The sequence below is a fragment of the Zophobas morio genome, unplaced genomic scaffold (genome assembly GCF_036711695.1).
Source record: "Zophobas morio isolate AGI-343-1 ecotype UQ-CSIRO unplaced genomic scaffold, CSIRO_AGI_Zmor_V1 ptg000428l, whole genome shotgun sequence".
Classification (NCBI taxonomy): domain Eukaryota; kingdom Metazoa; phylum Arthropoda; class Insecta; order Coleoptera; family Tenebrionidae; genus Zophobas; species Zophobas morio.
In genome coordinates, this window is record NW_026972532.1 from 142,064 (window position 1) to 169,536 (window position 27,473).

Here is a 27,473-nt window from a genome sequence, read left to right on the forward strand (position 1 = left end):
TCCAGTTATCCAAACGACGCTTTATAGGTTGCATAAATAACGGTTTTCGTCGGCTACAATGATAGATTATGAAGCCGACATTAACGCTGTAAATAAACTTAAGCCACTATATAAAAGTTAACTAGCGCTACTATCATTTACAACAAATTCTAGAAATCAAGAATAGATTTGTTAGTAAAAGATAGTATCAGTTCACTTGGACCAGCAGCTCGATTAATAGGAGGAGAACAAGGGCAAGGCAATATAATAATTTCTACTGCAAGCAACATTATTATACAGCAAGGAAAGCGCGATCAATTTTTGGTGTAGGCGAATTCTTTACAAAAACAAATTTTATTCTAAAGATAGGGTGTATTAAGTAAAAAGTTTCTTGCACGCTTATCGTTCGTTCTTTTTCCTGGTAGGGTATTGAGGTTGCTGCAACGCTGGCTTAATCACCATGCCGGTCGCAACGACGGCCAGGAAAATATGTTACCTTAGGTCTATATTACATTAATAACCAATATTCCGATGAGTCCGTTAAAAGAGGCTCCAGAGGTCCAGTCAGAATTTTCTTCTTCAGTAACTTCTAGTAAATTCTTTTAATATATCATAAATGTTATGGACATCTATAAACGTGTAATTTATGACCTCTTTTCAAGTAACAAAATGTTTTCTGGAGATTGCTCATCTATGTGTATAGCGAAAAATCCCATGCCCCAGAATAAAAGAGCAATGTAATTATTGACACAAATTTGGATTCAATGTTACCAAAGGCCAAATTATTGTGCGCCTTAAACTTTTAAATGGAAATAATCTGCACATCAGATGCATCAAAACCTTTACGCTACTTAATTTAAAGAACTTCATTTCATGAGAATTGTATTAATTGTTAATTGTAACTTTGAAATTCGCCCTTCATCCATATTTCAAATTAGTTTATAAACTGCTGTAAATACCAATAGTACAACTTAATTACCCGAGAGTGTGTTTAAGGCTAGGGTATTTGGTGTAGTTTCTCCTGCTAACATTAGTGGACATCCGCAATAGTTCATTATGATACTTTTATACTCGCTTAATAATATTGTAAGAGTAGTAGCCCTACGCAGAAGCATAGGTTAAGATAGGACGAATTATTGTTTTATATAATTTTAAATTGATCTTTCCATCAAACCTAGGATATAGTGCCCCTGTCAGTCTTATCGCTTTGCACAATATATAATTCATACATTTCCTCCTTTTAATCTTTGGTGCATTTTTACCTATGTTTACTTTGGTAAATGCATAAAAACTTAACTTTCTACACCATAGTTCATATTTGTGTTTATTGTTTTGCATTTATCCTTTAATAGGATATAAATTTTTAATAACTTGACTGATTACTTTGCATTTTATACAAAGTAAACTTCTAGGTTTAACTACATTTTGTTATACTTAATCTCATGGTTTAATATTCGAAGAGCTATGAACTTATAAAATTTTGCACCTGGAAAATTTTTAATTTTATAAACGAGGTTCTCAATAATTAGTATAGCTCCTTTAAGCCCGAATAACTGCTTGTATCCTCTTTGAGATGCTGTTTAACAGATCATAGTCGGCGCTATATTTTCTCATTCTGTTTGTACACGAGTCCATAATTTGTCCGGTTTAGCAGGAGCTGACCCCTATGTTCCCTATTCCTAATCTAAATTCCCCATTCATAAAGATCTCAAGAGATTGCGGAGTCGGGCTAGCACTGGGAATTACTGTATTTGGAGCCATGCTCGCGTCGATAGTGCAGTGTGACAGGCAGTACATTTCATCAAGATTAAGGTCATACCAATCGAATGTTCTGGGCAGGTCATCCTTAATAATGTCTAAATACGTGTTTGCCGTGATTCTCCCGTTCATTTTTTCCGAAAATCTAACCCCCTTATATCTTATATAGGACCAAATCGTGACCAAATATTCGATTATCACCGGAGCGCTTCTAACGTCCTCTAATACCCTCTGAACCACATCGATTAATTTTGTTCTCGCCATAAAAATAATTTTTTTACTAGTCATGAACGGACGAATTTTTCGTTCTTCTTAACAAACTTCAAATTATAGTCGCTTGTGACGGTTTGTTAAAGCGGATTAATTAACTTTTTATTCGCGTTTAGACCACAAAATGCAATGCCCTCGATACGGTGGTTACAACAGGTCTATATAAGTTTCGAAGCTTTCTGTGCAGATACGATCGCACCCGATGTTACTTGTCGACCAAGTCGATCTACATCCCGGTTATTCATGATCTTTGGAAGTCCAGATTCATTGAAAGGACGATTTAAATCACACTGAAATTTGAGCTGAGAGATGCCCCACTGACACCACATTCACGAGTGATCTCAATATATGGCTTACCTTGATTTAAAAGTCAATGTACATCTTTTTCTTTATTGATCAAAAGTTTACGCTTTATTAAATTAAGGTTACTAACTGAACTATGAGTAAAGAACTCTTTGGCAGTATTCGAATAAATAGTCCCGTCGTAAATTTTTTGAAGTTGTGGACGAACTCAGAGCGTCATGGAAGGAAGTTGTTTAGTTAAATTTGTAGTGGATTAGCAATGGCGGTCACTCAATTGGTACCGGTTTAACTGGTGATTTATCGCTCAGTATACTTTTTTGCTCAAAAAGAAACAAAAAGCTTTTCTTAAAACCTTTGCTTTATGTTCGTTAACCCCTTTTTTCTATGTTAGTTCCACATTTGGTACATTTTGTATTTTACATGGATGCTCCTCCTCTCCTTCTACTACATTTTGCTAAGAATGCAGGCGGTGTGGGCATGGCTTTGCAGCATAACCTTTAAATTGCTATATGCCAAACCACTTCTCAAATTTCCTAAAAATGGTTGATACTTTCTTGCTTAAGGGGCTGACTTTGTACTAAAAATTATTGCTGTGGAATTTGCTTAAAGACTTTTAAAGATATTAATAGATGTGGGGGTATCATGGATGGAGATAAAAAGTGGGGGGAGTGTGTCTCCAGCTTGCTTGCTTTTTACAGCTTTCTCTGAGTTTTTTTTTATTGGAAAAGTTCCTTCACGGAGAAAAGATATTTTAATGTGTATGAGGTAACTTAATAAGTTAGTCTTCATACTACCGAGATCGAGAGTTGTCGTCGTAGTTCAGCGGTTATGAGCATTAACGCGCAAACTCAAGCTCATGGGTTTGATTCCCATTGATGCCGACTCTCTTTCCGGGCTTAGATGGTTGCGCGTATCTAAATCTCGCCCAAAAATTTGAATAGATTTGCCACATAATTATTTTAAAAATGATGCTATTTTGAACCTTTGTCACAAGCTTTATCGACATACAAGATGCTACGACCGTTAATTTTTTATAAACGCTTTTGAGACGTGATCCTAAAATTACAAATTTAGGGTCCTAATAAAATCATGCCAATCAGCGTGGGTTCGTGATCTGACCACGGGTATTTTATGTTTTATCAGGACATATGCTAGTGCTGCATGTGAGGTTATACACTTAATAGTTGCCAATCTAGTAATTTGATAGTAAGAAATTGTTATATGTAGTTATAACCGACAAATAGAAGAGGCGCAATGTTCATAAACCTAATTCATGTTTATTGACTCAAATTTTACAAAATAAGGGGCCAAATTCTTTATATTATTAAATTGTAATTACATTTCACTGTTTAATTTAAAAAGATGGATTTTGTTGTAATTTTATCAGAACGCATCAAGGCTAATAAGTTTGAGGTTTCAGTGTATCTCAGCTCGAGAAAATATGGTCTGAAGACAATTAGCCCTAGTGTTTTGTCGAACTTGTCTATCTAACTTAAGAAAACATAAAAAAAGTTTTTTATTCTTCTTCGCACAGCGGTGTGCGTCCTAAATATTAAGATTTCCAATTAAACAGATTGAGCTTGATATTTTATTTCTCATTAAATATTTTTTTGTTTTACTACAGGTACATCCCACATATATTTGTCTTAATATAAGCGCCCTACTAGCTGCTAAGTTTTTAAAATCACTTATATTTAAGTATGTGAGCAAAATATCTTAAGTGCAACTCTTTTTTTTCGCTTTAAAGCAATCGCGATAATGGTTACCTTCCATTAATTGAGTTTTTACGGTAAAATGAAACAAATTAAAAAGAAGAAATTACATATAGTTCTACGTTACAAGCTAATGAACTTTCAAATTCTTATAGCTGTGTTTAGAACTCAATTCTTATTTTTCATTTCGTTTTACTGAAAACCTCAGGTAGAGTAAAACTATCACGGGTTGTTACTAATTGCTCTTGACCAGTGGACGAGAGCTTAAATTACAGCTCGAGAATTCGCGCGTATGATACTTACCTTTATATCTGTTTTTCCCAATTTTTTTTTTTTTAAAAATTTTTAATAAAAAATTTTCTTTACTGCTTTTTACACTTTTGTGACTTACAGTGAACATATTAATTCACTGCTCGATAGTTTTGTCTTCAAGTTAATTGTGAGATAAGGTTATTAAGCTAGTCTTGGATAACGGCTACGTTTTTTTAAAAAAAAAAAGGCTAAATTTATATTTTTATCAGAATACATACATTTAACAAGCAAAATTATTTCGAAAAATTCTAATATAACGACATATAGTAAGGATAGAAACACTAAAACGGTGCCAACCCCCCTAACGAATGGTTAAAGACTGGTTCAACGCAATTTAGTGACTGATCTTCTCTAGCACGTGATACCATGTTTTTGAAATATCCTTCTGGGCCGTTGTTCATCACTTTATAGAATTAATTTTTAAAGTTTTAAGAGTTCTACATGGCAATTAAAAATTCTTTAACTGACACCGGTTTAGTAGCTATACTCGATGCGGGGTCTCAATATTCTAAGGTTTAGGGCTAATTAACTAATTAAAGTTTTCTTATTTAATACTTAAGAGTATTAAATAGTTAAATTAGCACTAATTTATCTGTTTTTTTTTTTTTGAAATAATCTTTATAAATTGGCCTAAGTATTTTTTCATAAAAATATAGATTATTGATAAAAAAATACGTGAAATAAAAGTTCGCAGTGAAATTATTCCTCTTTCCACTCCTCTAGAAGAAATTAAAGATAAATATTGTGCTATTATTATTTCTGGAGGCCCTGGTAGCGTCTACGAGAAGGATTCTCCAAGATGTGACGAAAGAATATTAAAAAGCAGTTTAATTTACTTTTTTTATACTTTGGTGTTTTATGCGTAAAAAACTAATTTTTTACCACCAGAAATCCCAATTTTTGGTATTTGTTATGGAATGCAACTGATCAATCTTTATTTTGGGGGTACCGTGGAACGACATAACATTCGCGAAGATGGGCAACAGTACATAACGGTAGATCCACAATCCCTGCTTTTTACAGGCCTTCATAGCCAACAAGAAGTTTTGTTAACCCACGGTGACTCTATTGGAGTAGTAGCTCCAACTTTTAAAAGTATTGCCACCTCTGACCACTTTATTGCAGGTATTCATTTTAAATTAATAGTTAGTTTATTATACTTATTTTATTAATACTATTCTAATGATATTTTTATTTGTTAAGTGCTTTGTGGAGTTTTTTTAAAAAAAAATTGTCTTCAATTTTTCTATAAAAATTTGACTTAATTTTATTTAATTTAAAAAATACATGTTAAAGAAGAATAACTATTTTTATTTAAATTTTTTTGAAGCCATTGAAAATACTGACCACAAAATTTTTGGTGTTCAATTTCATCCTGAAGTTGATTTAACCACTAACGGTTCACAGATGTTTTACAATTTTCTTATTAAGATTTCTAACTGTCCAGGTACAATTTTTATTACCTAATATTTTTTTTAATTATTATTTATAATATTTTACAAAGATTTACAAGTTATTGGTTAAAATACTTTACTAATACAGAGTTGTATAAGTTGGGAATTAAATGTATACTTATTTAATTATATATGCAGCGTTTTGCTATAAATGTTGGTAGTTATCAATATTCTAATGCCGTCAAGTCCTTTTTTAAAAAAATATTTTTATTATATGATTAATTACTATAATAATATTATACTAAATTCTAACTAATGTAAATTTACAAGTTTGATTTTTAAAAAAAACACCACAAATAGAAATGTGTTATTCTACGATATTATACTTTTATGTGGAAGCTGACCACTAATACACCTACGACATATTTATATTTTCAAATAACAGAAATATTTTAGCTTATTTTTTTTATTAATGTTGATTGAGAACAATCTTGTCGGCAGTAATTTAAAAACCAAAGTTTAAGGAATTAGATTTAACGAAGTGAACTTTCATCTGAATTATTTTGTAGAAAGTGCATTTTAGTTAACATTGTTTTTATTTAATATTATTTTTCTAAATTTTATGAGATAACATAAACTGTGGGGAAAAAATTTACAAAGAAAAGTACAATTAAAATATTGGATGAACTATTAAATATCATATAAATTTAGTGTTAATTGTATATAAAAAGTAAGTTTGGAGGGGAGGGCTTTGCGCAAGCAATTATATTGTTATTCTATCTTTACTCTTAATGTGTTTAACATCAATAATTATAAGCGAACTATACGATTGAGTCAAGAGAAGAGATCTGTATTGCTGAAATAAGAAAAACAGTAGGCAATAAAAAAGTACATTCATTCATAATATTCTTATGAATAATTTAATTTGATAAATTATAGTAGAACAAAATAATAGTAATAATGTCAATGTTTATAAATATAACGGTAAGCATTAAAAGAAATAAAGTTAATATTGCTTAAAATTTTGAAACTTTTAAAGTACTTATAAAATTTTTTTTAAATTCAATTATAAAATTATTAATATAGAAATATTTTAAAAAGTTAAACTTTTTAGACTTCAAATATAATTAATATAGAGAAAAATTAATGTTCTTTATAAGTATTAAAATGAATATTACCTATTATAATATATTATTTTAACAGTATATTGGGTGAAGTAAATTTATTGTTAGTATTGTACTTGTTATTATCATTAAAATTATATAAAAAATTATCAAAATTAGCATTGAAAATTTGTACTCTGATTGTCATTGTCAGCAATATACTTATGTGATCAAGAATGGCATAAAAGTTTTATTATATTATTACTAAAGAAATTTATAATTTTAAAATTGAAATTTATAATAACAAAGTTTTCTTATAATTTAAAATAAGTAAAAAAAATAATTAATAACCTGAATGGTGCTTATGAATTAATAATATATTATTAATTATTATTTTAATTAATTCAAAAATATTAAAATTTTTTATAAATTTAATGGTGAATGACGAGCATTTTATATATTATATCTATTATTTTTATTCATATAAAGTGAAATATAATTTAATAATACAAAGTGTTGTTATTATCTCTGTTAATGTTATTTATTATTACCTGTTAAAAGAATGAATAGGGAATAACATGAAGGTATTATTAAAAATCTAATTAAAGTAAAATATAAAAGTTAAGTTATTAATATTTGTGTAAAATAATAATCAATTAATACTTTTAAATTATATTAATAATGCTGTTTTTAAATTAAAAGAAATAATTATATTTTAAAATAAATTAAAAAAAAAATTTATTATAATTATTTTTTTAGTAAAACAAAATACTTTTACCTGCATAATATTTTCCATTTCTGCTTTATATTTATTTTATTTTTTTGTAGTAAAGTCTGTTTTTTTAGCTTATATTAATAAATTTTTGATACACCTTTTATTTTTTCTTGCTTAAGTTACATTTTATTGTATTTATTTTTACTGAAGTATTAATATTAATAACTTCAATTATCATTATCATTAATACTCTTTAAAAGATATTCACTACTTTCCCACTTTTTCTACTTTATATTCAATTAATATTACCATCCGTATAACGACTTTTTTTATAATAGGAACTTTTAATTTTCTTTTTAAAACACTTTTCGAATTGTAAACTTGTTTATTATATTTGCTATTTTAATATTATTTTCATTAAAAAAATTTATAAAAATATTGGTTTTTAAGTTGTTAATTTTTTTTATAAAAATATACAATAAATTTTATATTTATAAATTTTTTACCGAAGTTCTTTACATGATTTTAAATAATCTATATACACTATATATATTAGCTATAATTTAGTTTGGCTTAAGTAATAATTTTAAAATTTATTTTTAATAAATTTATTTTTAATTTATAACTTTTGTTAGGTTTTGGTTCTTGTGAGTGGGGGGGTGGATTCGTCAGTCTGCGCTGCTTTGCTTTATAAAGCGTTAGGGCCTCAGCAAATCTGCGCGCTTCATATTAATAATGGATTCATGCGCCTGAATGAAGTATATAACACATTATTTATAAATATTGTTATACTATTTATAACTATACTTTTTAAGTAGCTTTAAAATTTTTGCTTGTAAAATGAAAAAATTAATTTAAAAAAATAAAAGAATAAATTTGTTCATAGCTCTGTTAGCTGTAATGAGAGAGAAATATAACAAAGTATTGATAAAAAAGTGTATAAAGTAAACTTTGTTTCCACCTAATTGGTTAAAAATTTTTTGCGTTCTTTAATAATTTATTAAGCATTACTTGATAATCAGTTATTGTTATAAACACTTGTTTAGAGCAAGTTAGTTGAGGAATCCTTAGCCCATATTGGTCTTAACTTGAGAGTCGTCGACGCTTCAGACAAGTTTTTCAACGGAAGAACTTTCATAAGTGAAACTTAGATTGTTTTGTTAATTATTTAATCGTTTCCTGTTACTTTTCTGTTAATGTTAATTTTTTATTTTATATCAGCACATGGGACGTAGTAATAATACCATTCATTCTTATAATTTGTTTATTATATTTTTCTTACATAATAAAATTTAGATTATTTATTTAGGTTGTTTACTGTATATTTTTACTTCCTTTAAATACATTGTATCTCTTTGTTTTCATATCCACAATGATTTATAAAGTATTTTTCAATTAATAATATATATTCAGTTTTATTTTTTTTATAATATTAGTGGTATATTTAATTTTATTTTATTTGTTTACTATTAACGTTACTATTTATAAGTAAAAATAATTTTATTTGTTTACTATTAACGTTACTATTTATAAGTAAAAATAATTTTATTTTATTTATTATTATGTTAATTTTTTTATTTTTTTTGACAGTTATGTATCTTTCTCTATTTCTTTACTATAAATTTATTATGACTTTTTTATATATATCTAGCGTAATACATCAATTCATTTATATTAGTGTAATTAATATTTTTCTTTATGTATGCATTATTTAATAGAAACTTTGTTATTACTATTGTAACAATTATAAAATGGATTTTAGAATATATAATTTTTACTATTCATTATATATTATCTTTTTTTTGACAACAGTTCTTATTTACTATTATATTTATATTATTTTAAAAACAAGTTATTTTTTAGTAGTTTTAAATTTTAAATGTAATATTTATTGTTTATTTACGTTATTATTATTAACGATTAATACAATGATTCCTTCTAGACTTGTCCATAGTATTGTAGCTATGTATCTACTAATAATAAAATCTTTTATATATTTTAGGATTTTTGAGTTATTTATACTGATATTATTACTCTTGCTTATAGCTAATACACTCCTTCCTCATTATATTTATATTAATTTTTTTCTCTATATTACATATAACACATCTATATTTTAATGTATAATATGAATAATTTCACATCTCGTGGACACTATTACTAACTATTTTTTTTCCTGAAATTTCTTTTTATTTAAATACAGAAAACGGGGAGTACCAATATGAAACGCCCAAACTGTGTGAACTTTATGATCCAGAAGAAAAGAGAAAAGTTATCGGCGATACATTTATGATTGTGGCTCAGAACGCTCTTGAAGTTAAATTTTATACATAAAATTTTTTTCTTTTTATATAAATATTTAAATTTTTATGTTAAAAAGTAAAGAAAAGGAAAAAATTTGTTAATAGTTTATATAAAGTAATGCAATTATATGTAGATATCCGTACAAACACGGTATAATGATGAATTATTGCATTTAACATTAGCACGTGTTTGGTTCTATATATAGCCCTCGCGCGAAGCATGCAGTTTTGTATCTTTGGGCAATCACGTGTGCATCTTTTTTCTTTTTCCCATTTTTTGAGCTATCTTTTGAATTCTCTTACCAATGCGGAATTTAATAAAAACAGTAATTTTTGAAATTTTTATTAAATAATTCAAATGTTTTATTAATAAGCACTTTTAGTGATGTTGAACGAACTTCTATTAACTATTTATTACTTATAATTTTATACATTGCGAAATTATTATTTAAACTTTTTTAACACATGGTAATTTATGTTTTAGCAAACTTTTTATAATTTTTTTCAAAGGCTAATCATCTTTTTAAAAACTTTTTAAATAACGTTCTCATTAGGAATACAATATTCTTGCGGATGAAGTTTTTCTTGCTCAAGGAACGTTACGCACTGACCTTATTGAAAGCGCGTCAATTACTTTGAGCCAGCACGCCACTAAAGTGAAGACGCATCACAATGATTCGGATCTGGTTCGAATTTTGAGATCGCGGGGCAGCACCATAGAGCCCCTGAAGGACTACCATAAGGACGAAGTGAAACAACTTGGTTGGCTGCTTTAAATCGTTTTGTATTGGTGGGAATGGTCTTGATTGTTGAATAATGTGTCGGTCGTGTTAAGTATTAACAATGGTCTATTTTTATTATAATTGAACGAAGTGGTATACTACTAGTTATATTAATTACTATCTTTTACTCAAAATTATTTTTATTATAAATATAAATTCTGTTTTTTATAAAGGTCTTGAATTGGGACTGCCGGAACCACTTCTCCAAAGGCATCCGTTTCCTGGCCCTGGATTGGCTGTTCGGATAATTTGCTGTGATGAGCCTCTTATAACTGAAGTTTTTGAGAGGACCAACCAGCTACTTTGCGATTTCGTTAGGTTTGTTACAATATTTATTATTAAAACAAGCCAGGTTAAACAGAAATGTTAAAAAACTAACAGAAGAAAATTTTAAAGTTTCAATTATAGGAGTTTTTCACTTATTATAAAAGTCGCTTAAGATCTATTATAAAGAATATAATGTAAAAGTTTTTATTAAATATTTTTTTTCAAATATGGTTTTTCCAACATTATTTTTGAAGTTTTAGATAATTTAAAGTAAAATTTAAGCACACTGCTTTCTGTAATCTGCTTGATTTACGAGCATTGCTTAAGAAGTTGCAAATAGCAATAGTGAATTTTTTGCATTTTTTAAAAAAAAATATATCGTGACTGACTCAATAATAAAATTTTGTCTACAGCATAATTAATTTTTTCATAGAAACCAAAAGTATAATGAGTAATTCAATTTCAGTATTTTAGAAGTAAAAGTTAAAGAAAACCTTAACTTTGGTATATTTTGTAACAAAAGTTACTTGAATATCAAAAGTTTAGATATTTTTACCTTGTTTTTTACTAAAAAGGTTACTTGTTTATATATGTTATTATTTTATAAAATCTTCTGCTATCTATAACTTCTCTATAACTAAAAATTGGATTAATCCGCTTTTAACTGCAATCATCTAATTACGATTTCAGAAAACTTTTAAAATTTGGTCATTTATAAAATGAATAAGAAACTTTTTTATAGAAAATTTTAAAGCAGAGCGATACAAATAAAAGTTGGTTTCTTTAATTTTATATATTAAGTTTTTTACTTCTTGCTATCTACTTATCTAAATTTTTTTATCTTTTACAAAGTTTTAAATAAACGTTGAGTACTTATATTTTATAAAAAAATGGTTATTTTACCGACTATAATTATCTGATTTCATTATTGCTACTGTATTAATAAATGCTAAAAAAAATTTCTAATGAATTATAAGTACTCCAACTTTCTGTTTAATTTAAAAAAGGAAACTTCTTGACGTAGACCCTTTTTAGGCAATCAACTAATAAGTACATTTGCCACTAAACAAATTATACATTAACAGTGTGACGTAAATTTTAGGTTTCATACTTTTTAAATATGAGACTTCTATCATTATACTTGTAATTAAATTTATAAACTTTTAGTAGTATACATATATTTATGTCATTAAATTAAACAGAGAACACTCTACTCGTTTATTAGCAAGCCAGCAGCTAATCTCTTCTACTCTACTTCCTATTAAAAGTGTGGGGGTGCAAGGTTTTGTTACTATAACTATTATTTTTATTACTAATATTAATGTTATTTTCATATCATATTTTATAAAGGCGACAACCGAACTTACAGTTATGTAGCTGCTCTCTCATGTGAGATCCCAAATTGGCCCTTTCTTTTTGAACTAGCGAAACTCATTCCTAAAATTTGTCATAATATCAATCGCGTAGTGTTTGTTTTCCGTGAGGGCGTCAAGAGTTATTATAATTGATATCACTACTTTTTTCCCTTTACTTTTTTACATTTTTATAAACTTTCTCTGTGCTTTTATTTTAACTGTGCGAATTCGTTTATCTTATTGAGACAATCGTAAAGTTATTAAACTGGTAATAAGCAAACTTTCCATTTTATCTATATTTAAAAAAACTTTATCCGCAGCTTTTTTTCTGTTGATTAGTTTACACATTTACTTAAAGTAAAAAATGGAAATATTACGAATTTTTTCTAAATTAAATAAGTATAGTTGGAGCTCTTAAGATACTACAGCATATGATCTAATTCCCCTCTCAACCCACAAGAAATTTTTATAATTTACAAACTTTCTTTTCCTTATAATATTTACTTTATATAAGTAATTATAATAAAAAATTAATGTTTAAAAAAATCGACTTCTCTCGCATCATATTATTTTATTCTATACTCAAATCTATTATTTTCAATTTATACTTTTTTACTTTTCTTGTATATCTCTTTACTATATACATATTTTAATGCAACGTTAAACTTTTCTTTTTTTTATTTTCAATACTTTTTTTATATATTTTGTAGAATTTGTTATTAATATTACTTATTCTCATATTTTGTAATAATATTTACTTTTTTCTATTTATTATCACGGGCAACTGTATGTTAACAAAATTTTAAGCTTCATTTACTTCTAATATTTACATTATGATTATTCCAATGTTTATTAAAGTTCCTTCGCATTTTTTATAGTTTCAGTTACTTTTAAAACCATCATTTTTTTATTATTGATGCTTTATAATTTTATATACTTTTACGTTCTTTTTATAATTATTAAACTTATCCACACTTTTATATATTTCCTCTTTACTTTTATTTATATACTGATTTTTAAACTTTTATTTACTCATCTTATTTATTATTATAACAAAAATGCTTTTTTTTTCACGTTGATGTAATATCTATATTATTATCTCGTACATAATATATTACACCGTTTCATTAGTGCTTAATCATTTAGACATACTTATTAGAAACTACCAAAATTTTAATACTATTTAGAAACTTTACTATATTCCCTTTTTTATTATCATGAGACTAAAACTTTTTAGATTTATTTTTTACGTTACACAATATTATATTTTAGTATTATTTCTTTAATATTACTCATTTTCGAATTAAATAAAAGATATGCCATTATATTTCAAATTTCTTTGTTTGTGCATAAAATTTTTTTGCTGAAAATTACAAATTTTTTTTAATAACGTGCTTGCTTGGAACATTTTGTCATCTAGAGTATAACTATAATTGAAATACTTAATATATAATTTCCGTGTTGTATTAAAGACTATTTTATAATTTTTTTTGGAAAATTTTGTTTATTATGTAATATATTAAGGCTATTATTACACTTTTATATAGATTAACACTGTTATTAAACATTTTTGTATGTTATGTCATAAAAATTTTAATTTTTTTATTAATAAAATTCTTTATTATTATATAATCAAGAATATTATATTTATATATATATACGTCATAATAATTAATATTATATATTTTATTATGAACGACGATCTTATAACTAAACTGACCTAATTATTTTTGTTATACTATATTATATATAAAATATTGTTTGTTTTTTATACTATGAATATTATGTATTTATGAATTGTGCTTTTTACCGTTAAAAATATTATCCTTATAACTATACCTGTTATATATATAACATTTTCTAATATTTATCTTTTTGTAATATAATATATTTTTTATATTTTAAATTAAATTTACTAGTATTTGAAAGGCATTTCTATATATAATATTAAATTTAATTGCAAGATATTTATAAAGTTTAATATTACCAATTAAATTACGGTGGTAACTATCTTATATCACAATTTTCAAAACTACTACAGTTTTTTTTTTTTTAAAAATTAAATTAAACTTTGATGTACTATTAAAACTATTTCACAGAGTTATAGTTATTGATAACTTACAAACTTAACACAATTAGTATATTATATTTCTATATCTTTATTTTTTCCCGTTTATAGAAACTATTAATTCTGTTACTCCCACGACACTTACGCCTTCGGTTGTAGCTCAACTTCGCGAGGCGGATGCCGTGGTGACGGAAATTCTTTATAATCATAAACTTCTTACAACACTTAGCCAGGTTTATAATGATTAATGTTAATATATTATATATAATATTATAGGAAATTTAAACCAGTATATAAAATATAAAAAAGTTATAGTAATTATGGATAAAATTTTTACCTTTGTATTAAAATAGCTATAATATATTTTTGGTATAATTTTTTTATTAAACTTCAAAACTACTGTAATTTGTTTTTTTAACTTAAATTTAATTATCTATAAATTATATTTGTTATATTTGCTAACTCTTACTTGTAATACTATTTACTTAAATATTTATTGCTTATTCTTAGGTACTAATATATATTCATAATAATTTTTTCAGTGGTTTTGATTGTTGTGTTTTTACCCAATCAAAACGAACTCTATTTAGTAAAGTGCTTATTATCTATTACTTGGAATTATTTATTGTTTACACTTAACATATACTAGTATTATTGAATTAATATTTTTATTTAATTAGATTTTACATATTTATACAGTTGTTATTAAAATAAATATAATTATAATTTTGGAATACAATAATATTTATTGCTGCATTTGTTTAAAAGTTTTTTATAATCTACTTTACTATATATTGTAGTACTGCTATAAAGAAAATGTATTCTTTTTTTTGTCAAGAGCTTTAACTACTCTTTATTATTATACTTATTATTTTAATTATTATAATGTTATTAAGTTAATAAGTTAATCTTTTTTTTTGAAAGGTTCCAGTAATTCTGGTTCCTATAGACTTCGATGAAGGCCACCAAGCAAAACCCACTGTGAAGCGGAGCGTTGTGATTCGTACTTTTATCACGAAAGACTTTATGACTGGTGTCCCTGCAGTCCCTGGAAAACATTTGCCAGAAAGTTCGCTTGAGGAGATGATTAACAAAATTTCTAAACAGGACGGTGCGATTAAATAATTAGCCTTTATTAAAATTTTTAAGGAGACATGTTGATTATAACTTATAACAAATAATCAGGTATCTCTCGCGTGCTTTACGATTTAACTGCAAAACCCCCAGGGACGACAGAATGGGAATAACTGCCTCGGACTGTTGTTTGTTAGTTCTCAAACAAGTGCTACACTCTACGCTTTATTTTGTTTAATATGCATTGTGAAAGCTTTGTATTTAGTATTTGTGTAGGTTGACTTTTAATAAAGCCTTTAAGAGGTCAAAGGCTAAGTAAGTTACTAGACAATTACGCTGCGTTGGTATTTTCTCACATCTTTACTTACTCTAATTTTCATAAGGCGCTCGTATGCTATTAGTTCTGTTGTTAATAAGCTAGAAAAGCGTACAAACAAAGTTCTTTTAGGTAGTTTGTAGAGATCAGTATTAAATTTTACACAGTACTGGTTGATATGGTTAGCAAACAATTTTTTTCACCTGGTAAAGGGAATAAATACTGACTAAATACAATTGTATAAAGTTAAAGATATAGATAGATATATAGGAGAACAATACCACTTAAGCGTGGTGATAATTATGCATGAGAAAGAAGCAAAAATGCAAGCTGCTTTGCTTGTAAAAAGGAGCTCATTACTAATAAGTTTTTGGTAAAAACTATTGAGGCTCCGGTTCTTAAGGCTCAAGAACCAAAGAATATAGTAATAGCAAGATAATATATGTTATAGTCCCTCAAATATAGAAATAGACTTGGACCGACGCCATCTATATAGCACTTACTAGGTAATAACACCATGTAAGAAAGTATAAATTCCTGGTAAAACATGAGAAGATAGTACTTTTAATCCCAGTTATTTGTAAGTTAGCCGAAAGCACTATGGCCACTGATATAAAAGTAAACATATCACTAACTAATTTTTACTTCTACTTCTAACCCCATTCAAGTTTGGTCAAGAAATCCCTAGAATAAGAGCGAGTGGTATTATTACGTATCACTTACTAATAACAACCAGCGTAACCTTAAGCTTTTGGACGCATCTAGTTAATAAAGCCTTCTGTATTGCACTAGATTATTTAATTTACCAACTTCAAGTTAGTTAAAAGGATCTTTCTCGGCTCCGTGCAAAAACATGAGAAACCTAGACGGGCATTACAGCTAGTAAGTCAACAACGCCAGATGCCATTTATAGATAACCGTCCCCAGGGAGAACAAGAGAAAAGTAACTTAGAGATGGCAGACACTTTATGGACATAATAGGTAGGAGGGAATTTTGATTAGGATTATATAAAGCCGTTCTTTCGAATCCTGTAGAGTTTTCTTATACTCCAAAGGCACCCATATTACCAGGGGCTGTCCATGGTATCGGCATATCTTTCGTCAATAGCCAAAGGGAGTTCACAACTCTGTTTTCGAAACCTTTCCATAGTCCTAAAACCTACTTTAGGAATATTAGCTCAATTCGAAGGGTGTCTAAAGTCGTAGGAGTATTACTACCAACACAATGCTAGTAAAACGTACGCTTTGTCGATAATCAATCTGCAGATGAACGTCTAACACGTTCATTGTGCTCCAAAATTCGAAGTTAGTTAAGAGACTTCCATATATCTGCCCATTAAATTTTATTACATGATCGATCTTATTCGAGAACGTAGGGCTCTCAGGAAGAGTGTACTGTCATGACTGTTAGACCGAAGCCCCAGTAGTTGGGTTTACCAACCTAAAAGTACTAACATAGCTAAAGGTTTGCGCCAAGTCTTTAAATGATAGCTCACGCTTACATTACCACGTAAAAAACGCATGAAAGTAAGTTCACTACAACGTTCCTAAAAAGAATTTTAAAATGAGCGTCCAAGCCTACAGCGTGCCGGCGGAAACGCGAAACGAGCATTTGATACCTTCTTATACATGGTTTTTTTGCCAAGCTTAATTGTTCAAACTACCCCTACGGTTTAAGGAAAAAGTGGTGTTACTTACTAGAGGTTATATTGTTGTAAAGCAAAATTTTTGTCACAGTCCCTTCTCTATTATGATAGTACGCACTGTAAAATGAATTTCAATGTGTCTTTTCTACTTCCTTTGCCGTTTCTTTCTTAGCACCATAGAGGTTTTACTTAATAAAGTCAATAATTTGATAGTTTTTTGGGAATGTGTTAGATTACCTATGACTAATACGTAATGTACATTGTCCCAATGCTACTATTAATAGCATAAATATCAACCACGATTTTAACCTAGTCATAATGGTAGATATATAGTTTGAGGCAGTTCTAATACCCACATTTCCAAATTTTTTGTTAGCCCCTTTAAATCCTACATAGAGTTAACAATTAAGCCTTTTTTAAATTTTTTTTTTTCATTTATTTTTAAGTAAGTTATAAAGTATATATATTTCGTAGTTTCCTCCAACCGTTAGTAAAGGGCTAAGTAGGCTTTGAGTTCACAACCTGCTAGTTGATCTCTGTATTCAACGGGCTGCATGGTGGAATCTATCTCTTAAATTCACCATGAGTTGGGTGATACCACCATTGTGAAGAAGGACCGGAGTGCTTCCAAGCTGTAATGATGCTTTGGTTGATGCCTCTGCAGACGACTGCATTCTTATTTTAATAGTACTAGTTGGAATGCTAATCTTAGCGACTTAGTTATAAAGCCGTGTAGAAATTAATAAAATTAAATTCCAACAATTTCTTGGTTAAACACGCAGGGTTTAGGAAGTAGAAGGATTCCAGCACGGTGAAAAAGGTAGCAAGTTATTAAGTTGTGCGACGTAGTTAGGGAAGTAGCGAACGAGAGCTAAGGCATGTCTAGAGGCAGGACGACTGAGAGAGCGAGGTAAAACTATTGGAATATTGTTAATACAATAACGGTTATTGAATTTAGCAACCTCGTGCTTTCATTTAACAGCGTTATTGATGCTAAGTCATTATTTACGAGCCCTGCGGTGACCTAACCTGAGGCTGAACTGATAATTGGGTTTTGTTTGTATTGTAAAACAAGGTAAAACTACTTCAGCATTAGCCTTTGTATCTGCCATCAAAAGAAGAGGGACATGAGTTCTACTAAAGTATCATCTATAGATCCACTTTGCTCACTTCCGTGCAGTTTAACACTTCAAGTTTGAGGAGTACTTTTTTTAATCTGCACAAATTCATAATTACTCTCCAGCAAAAATATTGACCTTAAAGAAAAAAGTTGAAGAAATTAATCGCTCCCCCCCCCCCCCCCATCTTTACTACTATTTATCTTATTATATACTTAAAAAATTAACAAAAAATAGAGGAAAATTTTCAATTTTTATCGACAACCAAGTCATATATTTAAGTCATAAATTCCTGTTTTAATTTTTTCAACTGAGTAAATTTTGAAATATTATAGGTGGTGGTAGATAAGTTTCAATCTCTTGCTTATAAGAGTACATCGCGGCGTCGCCTTCATATTGCGCAAAAAATGCATACTATAGATCATGTAAAGCCTAAAATGAAAATTTGATCAATTTCTCTTATATTATGGGTTCGTCAAACTTTAATCATACATATTCCCCCGTCATAATTTATAATAAAGAAACTTGCCCAATAGAAAATGTAGGTATCAGTGTAACTTGAATTTAAAATTTATTGTAATTAGACCACTCAGCATACTTATAATTAGCGTATCCAACTCTTAGTGAATTTCCACTTATTGAGTTTATTTGAAAGCCTTTTGGATAGGTTAGTTATAACTAAAAAATTCTAAAAAACCACCTAATAAACAATAAATAGCTACCCTCAAACGAATAAGTTAAAAATCCAAACCAATTCAGTAGGCTATTATACAGGTTTAAAATTATTTTTAATTTTTTACCCTTACGAATTCTGCAATGAGAATCAATTTGTTTTCGCAAATTTTTATAAATTTTGTGGCCTTAATTATTTACTGTGTATTGGTTACACAGTTATACCCTAAGACCTTTCCCAATTTTTAATTATATACCTTTATTCTGGCGCATTTTTCGTGTGAAAAAATTGCAGAGAACCACTAAAAAGTTTAAGATACCAACTATCGCTTCAAGAGGTAATTTTATTAAATTTTTAACACACCAAACGAAAATTTAATTCATGGCATTGTCTATTTACAATCCAATCATTATCGCGAGTATATTTCCCATATATCTTTTTGTACAACACTTACCACTTTTATTTGTAATTCATTGTAACAATAAAGCCAAAAGTTTTTAGGTCTATCATGAGTTAGTTATGCATCTGTCTCGTAATCCTGCTGCTCAGATTCCATATTAACAGAATCCAGAAATTCTAACTACCTCCTTAGGCCCCTTACAAGCCCAACTTGGTCTATGTGAAACTATAATCTGCATCGTGAATGTAAGATTGACTTTCTTTTGCTTAACTATAAATGGACAACTATGAACTGTATTACTCATTACTCAATACGAAGAGCCCCTAAAAATTTAAAAACCAGTACATAGAAATACCTCTATGCAATTTTTTAGAATACAAACGACCTTAACATTTTTTAATTTGTCTTAGAAAAGTAAGTACTGTATCGGCTTTAAAACATCTAAAGTTTACATAATTATTTATATACGGAAAAAAATTAGAAAGATGATAAACGTTTAAATTTTAAGGACAGCACTGTCTTTATATTAAAAGAGACGGCTCTAGATGCCTTAAATTTTGCGAGGCCATACCTATCAACCCCCAATTTAAGGCAATTAAAAGTTTGAGATAAGAATATTTAAAGAACTTAGGATAACATTAAATAAATATTTCAAAAAAACCTGGTGTAGAGAGAGATTGTGATATTTTAAGTAATGGAAGTATTTATAGTCGAATGTTCCCTCTTAAGCCTTGTGGAAATCAAAGCTGTGTAGATTAAGTAAATAAATATTAATGGCTATAATAAAAACCTCCTGTAAGCAGTCTAAGATAGCTTTCTTTTGGTTCACTGTGGTATAACATATAAATCATAAACACTAAAATTTAGCCTTGAGTTTTATTTTATATTATTGGTCATAATACCGTGTAAGTCTATCTATAATTATATATTTTAAGATATTCTTATAAATTTGTAAAAACATGAAAACTAGATAAATATTAAGAGAGTATGAAAGTGGTATGCATGACGCCAGTTACTGGAGGGTTAATCAATTTTAGCGTACGGGCCTTTGAATACTTTACAAAACTCAAATTACTATTTTGTGTCTTTTAAAATATTAACAAATTTTTACATCTAAGTCAATGAATTTTTTCAATTATCAAGTGCGAGCAACGCCTATTTTCCGGTTCGTCTTTTCGCTCGTTATTACGCATTAAAAAACAAAGTTTAACTATTCTGACGTACTAATATAAATAAAGTTAAAGTATTAAAAATTCCTGTGAAAATTTCAAGACTGAGCTATCTATACCTAAAAATTAAGTTTAACAGCTTATCTCTTCAGGGGCCGTTATGTACTAATTACCGTTTAAAATAAAGAAGACAACCGAAAGCAAGCTGTCAAACCAGGTACAACCTCAAAAACTGATGACTTGTTTTAGGAATCTTACACTTTATACAAACAGTAATTAAGATTAATGGATTCATATAATTATTATTTTCCTGTAGAACCTCTAACTTAAACCACCCTGTTTCTATATATGAGGTCATTGGTCTCTTATGCTCGTGATTTATTAATGCAGTACTAAAGGTAGTTTCACCTAAGCTCAACAAGACCCATGAGCGGTGATTCTTTAACAATTTCGATGGTAAACTTCGGAGTTGCAGCTTTTTTATGCTTTTAAAATTTTCATGTTCTCTATAAATCCTTTTTTTTAAAGTCGGTTAAACTTCTTATTAACATTGCGCCTAATGCTTACATATTGATACTTGGAACATTTACTTAAATTCTGCATCTGCAGAATTTTTATTACTAAAGCTTTTATTATGCATAAACTATATTTTAGCAGGCAATTAAAGCATTCCATTTACTAGTGCAATAAAGATAAAGTTAACGGTAAATTTTGAAACTCACTGTCGTTACACTTTCAAGCGAAAAGTTATGAAGTTAGTTTATTTAGTTTGAAAACAACAAGGTATTAGTCTTTAGCACGCGTTGCCTTTCAACTTAACTCGAAATAGCATACCTTTAAATGAATACGCAGAAGTATATGTTCAGTATTTCATCTTTTGATGTTCGCGTTTTGTACTGCTATTGAAAAGAAAGTAAGAGTAAATGACCCAGTAAGAAGCTTAAAAAAAATTATGTAAGATGTAATTTTTCGAATGTCATATGTAAAGTTCCGTTTTAAAACTCTATGCTTTCAATTTTACTAAATTAGTGGCCATTTAAATAATTATCGATATATGTTCGAATACAGCATACAGTCAGTGCAGATTTTAAAAACCAATTCTCCAGGATGGTTGGTGTACTTAAAACGTTTCAACCTTTAAAAATTATTAAATGCTGAACTAGTTTCTACAATATATATATTTTCTGATATAACCAATCCTAGTTAAAACTAAAATAATACACTAAGTGCAATTACTAGATTTCTGAGACTAAAGTATATTAGAATACTTTTAACTAGCACTTATGCTTAGAAAGATTGTTAAAAGCCCAATTTTATTGTATAAATGCAATTTAATACTATAGTGGATAGTTTCAACGCACAAGTGTATTATGATATAAGTCCCTGACCATATGAATTCTATATACGGAATAATTTTATAAAGCAGATGTCTAATTGCTCCAATAATCGCTAATATCTCCGAACTGAAATGTTGATAAAATCTTTGTTAGCTTGTCGCATTAATCACTCTTTCCCCATTTGAGGGCTTTCTTTGAGGAACTGAGTTGTTATTTATACTTGAGTAATGAAAAAGAAGAAAAAGTCTCCAGTCGAAAATATATACGAAATAAGATTTTATCGGTCCAAACCATTTTTTGCCAACGAAACAGGTACTTCGTTTTTCGTGAATTCCAAAAAATTAATAGGCTATACTTATTAGGCTTATTACAATAACGGGTAGATAAATAATATTATATAATCAATAGTTTCGGGTCAAGTTGTTTGCTTAATTCAGAGTAAGACTGACATCAAGTATATGAGGTGTAGCGTTTCTTGTGTCTTAATATCCAAGCTTTCTATTTACGGAGGAGAGGATACCATGTATGACGTTCTATTTCTGTCAAATATTATTATTAATATACATTTTCTCACTTTTTTGTATTTTTTAGAATATAAAGCTTAGTTACCTTTTTACTTACTTTGTAGTTACAGGGAATCAAAAACTTTAGCTCGGAACTATGTCTTTGATCTTGGTATTGTTTGCTTTAGTGTATATCTATATAATCTTAGTTAATTATTTTTAATAAAGGAAAACATAGATTTGAATTTAATTTTACCTTACCGGAAAAATTGTTACCACCTAGTCTATTTCTTTCAAGAAAATTTTTCTGTCATTGGATGGTAACTCTCAAAATATATCAAGGAAAGCCGGGAACCGCGTCTAATATTCCTCGCATTGTTGCTCAAAGACGATTTCACAAAGGAATATTGTATGTTTTAGTTGATAAAAAATGAAAAAAACTTTTTTACCAAAGTGCCTTCTAGGAAGTACTGTTAAAAACCCTTAATTTTCTATGATAACTTTTACTCCGACGTGATTTCTTTTTAAATGAGATTTTTTCATTTAATCTGGTATAATAGATATTACCCCAATACGAGCATTGTTCCGAAAAGCATTGTTTTAAAGAAATTCTCGTTCTTTCCTTTCTTAAGGGGAGACTTTTATTTACAAGCGAAACTCGAAAGAAACGTTTATTATAGAGGAGAAGGCATACCTGTGAGTCTTTCGAAAGCTTTATTTATAAATCTCGTTAACTTGACTTTTAATCTCAGTTTCATTTTGTCATATTTTAATTGGAATTTTTTTTTTATATACACAGTTAAAGTAGGTTAAACTTTTATAAATTGTATTTTTCAGGTATTTATAGAAATATCAAACAATACGAACAGGAAAATAAGAGAAATTTTAGTTCAGGTAAGAGTAATTTATTAGTTAGAAATTTATGTTTTATGAACTGTGGCTTAATATTTTTACAGGCCATTCAAAAATTTAAATTTACTGTAGAAGGATCTGATCTTTTGGGTTCAAATGTTGTGGTAGATTCGGTACTTATTCCTTCTTGTAAAAAGTTTAAAAGTAAGTTTTATTTAGATAATTTTGTGAGTGCATATTTAATATTTTCATACTAATTTTTTATATTTAATTCTATTGTTAATATATTTTCTTTTTGTTGTAATGTTCATATAAAGCACTCCTGCGACTAGTATAACATTTAAGAGTTACTTTGACTAATAAAAGTGCTACATTTTTATTGGGGTGTTAAAAAAATTTTAGCTCGTTTTTTGTTACGAAATGTTAATAGAAAAGCCTTTAATGCTAACTGGAATGATTTTTAAAAAACCCTTCATATTTTGGTAGTCAGCGGGGCAAATTAACTTATATAGTAACGGTTTGGTGGTTTGCGTAAATTATAGTGGATATGCTTGAAGTTTGCATAAAATTAATGAAAAAGCTCGTAATGTAATATATGTTAATAGAGGCAAAATAAAATACTCATTAATTTATTTTATTTAAAATTGTAGCTTTAAAAAGACACTTTTCAGCTTTATTATTAAATATAAATAAAATAAGAGAGCAGTCGCAGCCTTTCATTATTACGAAGAACTCGTGAAGATGACAAAGCGTCTTATTCAGAAAAGTCTGTCGCCATAAGAGAGGTTTGCATATATAATACTCATAAAGAAAGTTTTATGTATAAAGAAAATTAAAAAAAGCACTCCAACCATTCTGGAAGGACTCAAAAGAAGTCTGTGGAGACAGCTGATTATAAAGAGGATTCCGTCTTCGTTAATAACTTTTATAATTTCTTTAAGAGATGCCGATTGGGTCTTACGAATATACGTTCCTATTTTGGTTAACGATTTTTACTGATAATTATATAAAATAGTTAATAGTTAATTATTTCTTTCAAGTTTTATTATTATTATGAAGTAAACTTTTTCGTTTGTTCGCTCTTATTAACCATCCTGAAAACTTTGTAGAATTTTAAGTATTATTTTCATTAATATTAAGTATTTTTTGTAGAGCGCATTATAATTATCATATATCTTTATTATTAATTACCGATTTTCACCTAACTTTAATTTTAATAGCATGAGGTAGTGCTGGGATTTTGGGTTGAATTTTGTTAAATTTTTTATTATAACGCATTTATTTTATTCATATTGTAATTATTATTATACTATAGACTTCGAGATTTTTATTACATAGAATTCTATTTTTATTATTAACTATAAAGTGAAACTATTAATAAATTTATGAATAGTATTTATATTTTAAAAACTTTGCGCTCTGTTATATTCTTAACTATATAACTATAACAGAAAATATTTATTATATATATTATATCTATTATTACCGTTTTAAATAAAACTTTGAGTAGTGAAACTAAAAGTTTATTAGTTACTAATTTTATTAAATTATACAATCAATATTAGCACATTTATTTAGTGACCATCATTACTTATTGCTTGTTTTAATATTTACAATTTATTTATTTATTTAATTTATTATATTATTGTATTAATTATGTTAATTGAGTTCTTATCTTTATTTACTCTCTTTTATTTTTTACACAAGATGGATTTTTATTATTTTGTAAATACAATGCATTATTATTATATATCTTATTTAACTTTTTTTATTTTATTGTTTATCATGATAAATACTAAGTAAAAATTTTAAGGATCTCATATTTTCAGTTTTCTATTATGTTTATTGTCAAGCAGAATCTATCTTCATATAATATAAGCCTGAGTCTTAAATATACTCCTATTATTCTCGAGTTTACTCTGTTTTTAATTATTATTAATTGTCTTTATAAATGTGATAAAGCATAATCTGAGAACACCTGAGCAAAACTTTTATACTAGCTTTTATTATTTATATTAGCAAAGAAAAAGAAAAACACGTCGCGCTGCAACTCGTATAGCTCTGAATTATCACAGGCACAGCAGCAAAGCTCTTTAGGGCCTGAGCAACAGCGTAAATTCTCTTTTAAAAACAAAAAGGGGATACGCCAATTTTTCTTCAAGGCTGTGATTCTTCCCAGAGTGACGGAGAGTAAAGGCTACTTTCCCGTAGCAGTCCCTTCATATATTACTGGTATTATATAAAAAAGTTTTAAAAAATAATTATTTATTACTAGATGTATTGTATGCATATATTGTAATAAAGTGAGTTTATAAGTAATGAATTGATTAATAACAAAATTAAATTTATTATTACTATTAAAAAAAATTTATTGTGAGTTATTAAAAAACAATAATTATATAATAGATATTAAAATAAGGTTAATTACCACAATGCTTATATATTAATTATTATTAAGAAAGATATCACTATAACTGTGAATAAGTAAATAATTGAAATTAACGAAGCAACTATGATAAAAAACTTATTAAAAGTAATTTAATTATAACAGATAGGAAGTATATTTATTAAATAAAACAAATAAAGTTAATACATTGAATAAATTATTATTATAAAAATAAAATTTCTATGAAAATTGGATAATTATTTTATTAAACAAATTATAGTTTATAATAAGTATTAAGTTAACTATTAATTTATATTTAACTAAATAAGTAGTAGATATTCTTTATTAATATGCAATGTACTCAAGTTTACATTGAGAGTTGTCCATTATATATATAAGTGTAATATTTATATAAATGAACATAATATTAAATAAATTGTTAATAAGCGTAAAATTTACTTTACAATAATTACTCTTTTTCTTATTAAAGATTTAAAACAAGACAACTTTTCTGATATGGAAGAGTCATCTTCTAGTAAAGAAGCAATTACCAGTTTAAACTCCTCCTTCTACGCCGACCGCCCGCCCCGCCGCGTGACAGGGAGGCGATCAAGTGCACTTCAAGAGGGCCAGCTTCCTACCAATAATCCGTGGAGGGAACTCCTAATAATTCTGCAAAGTTCCGGAAAATGTGGAAGCCAATTAAACAATGACCCTTTTCAAAAGAAGTGCGATTGCCTGCGCCCAATATACCATCCGCCTTCTTTCGAGTTTTATGATGATTTCGGTTTTTTTTTATAGATAAAATGATAAAAAGCATGGCTTAATGCTCAAGGATACAATAATATTTCAAAAATAATTTATTCTTTCTATTATATTTTATTTTTATAACTTTAACGTGCGTTTTACACTTTTTCTACTAGTAATCATTAACAAATGAGCTTTACGACTATAATTTTTCAAAACTTTTCTTTACATCATTTTATTATTAATGAAGGGACTTTACTAGCCTTGCGGTACTTTATAACTGTCTCAGTTAAATTCTTTGGCGGCTCACTTACTGTGGAACTTCCCTTTAATTATTCCGACGTTCCTGAGTATGGCGAATTGGAGCCAGAACGGAACTGTATTGCTTACTTTTTCAATTTTTTTTATTACAACTCACATAACTGCATTGTCCAGACGCTGAAGCTACTTCAGCCAATACCGTTGTAAGATCTTTGGTCGATCGTACACATGTTTCTGAGACGCCCAATGAGCTGCCTCCGAGTTTTACGAATCTGAAGGAAAAATCATTGGAGCGCGTGGCAAGCATACATGCAGAGCGCAGCCGAGAAGGGACCGCCAGCATATAACAGCGTGAAAAGCTTTGAGAATTTGTTATTACGTTGAGGCCATCATTGCTTTCTTATATGAATAGTTTAATAAGTTTCGAGAAAAGTTACACCACAATTTTGATACTCCACTCACTAGTAGCAATAACAACAGCAACAACAATTAACTTTTTTTAAAGTAACAGGATAGTATTATGATGACAGTGCTTTACACTAATACGTTATGACTTTGCAGAATCTCAATAAATGTAAAGGAATGTGTTGACCTTGAGTGCTTGGTCTTATAAGTTAAAAAAGTTAAGTATGTCATGTTTTTTGTTTTCTTGAGCGCTTTCACTAGAATG

At 28.0% G+C, this 27,473-nt stretch overlaps 2 protein-coding genes across 2 annotated transcripts; both read left to right on the forward strand.

Moving 5' to 3' along the window:
* Positions 1-4,775: 4,775 nt before the first annotated feature.
* On the forward strand, positions 4,776-15,605 carry LOC135120847 (GMP synthase [glutamine-hydrolyzing]-like). The gene is made up of 15 exons (XM_064045167.1): positions 4,776-4,847; positions 4,991-5,159; positions 5,223-5,459; positions 5,665-5,781; positions 6,546-6,616; positions 8,182-8,304; positions 8,593-8,686; positions 9,750-9,862; positions 10,404-10,611; positions 10,805-10,949; positions 12,101-12,180; positions 12,249-12,392; positions 14,433-14,554; positions 15,246-15,432; positions 15,507-15,605. Exons 1-15 carry the CDS (start codon positions 4,776-4,778, stop codon positions 15,566-15,568), a joined length of 1,944 nt encoding a protein of 647 aa, XP_063901237.1. The 3' UTR covers positions 15,569-15,605.
* A 6,575-nt stretch (positions 15,606-22,180) lies between these two features.
* LOC135120863 (uncharacterized) lies at positions 22,181-27,380 on the forward strand. The gene is made up of 13 exons (XM_064045183.1): positions 22,181-22,366; positions 22,463-22,577; positions 22,683-22,729; positions 22,786-22,966; positions 23,118-23,253; positions 23,395-23,451; positions 23,514-23,613; positions 24,109-24,194; positions 24,252-24,390; positions 25,429-25,641; positions 26,286-26,582; positions 26,793-26,921; positions 26,978-27,380. The coding sequence occupies exons 1-13, from the start codon at positions 22,282-22,284 to the stop codon at positions 27,148-27,150; spliced, it is 1,758 nt and encodes a 585-aa protein (XP_063901253.1). The 5' UTR covers positions 22,181-22,281; the 3' UTR covers positions 27,151-27,380.
* Positions 27,381-27,473: the final 93 nt, after the last annotated feature.

Coding starts and splice junctions, on each gene's coding strand:
- LOC135120863 (XM_064045183.1), top strand. CDS start 22,282: ATGAAAAAGAAGAAAAAGTCTCCAGTCGAAAATATATACGAAATAAGA. Junction 23,614..24,108: donor TTCTTGTAAAAAGTTTAAAA/GTAAGTTTTATT, acceptor AAATAAAATAAG/AGAGCAGTCGCAGCCTTTCA. Junction 26,922..26,977: donor ATTGGAGCCAGAACGGAACT/GTATTGCTTACT, acceptor TGCATTGTCCAG/ACGCTGAAGCTACTTCAGCC.
- LOC135120847 (XM_064045167.1), top strand. CDS start 4,776: ATGGCAATTAAAAATTCTTTAACTGACACCGGTTTAGTAGCTATACTC. Junction 5,782..6,545: donor TAAGATTTCTAACTGTCCAG/GTACAATTTTTA, acceptor AATAATTATAAG/CGAACTATACGATTGAGTCA. Junction 12,181..12,248: donor TAAAAGTGTGGGGGTGCAAG/GTTTTGTTACTA, acceptor TATTTTATAAAG/GCGACAACCGAACTTACAGT.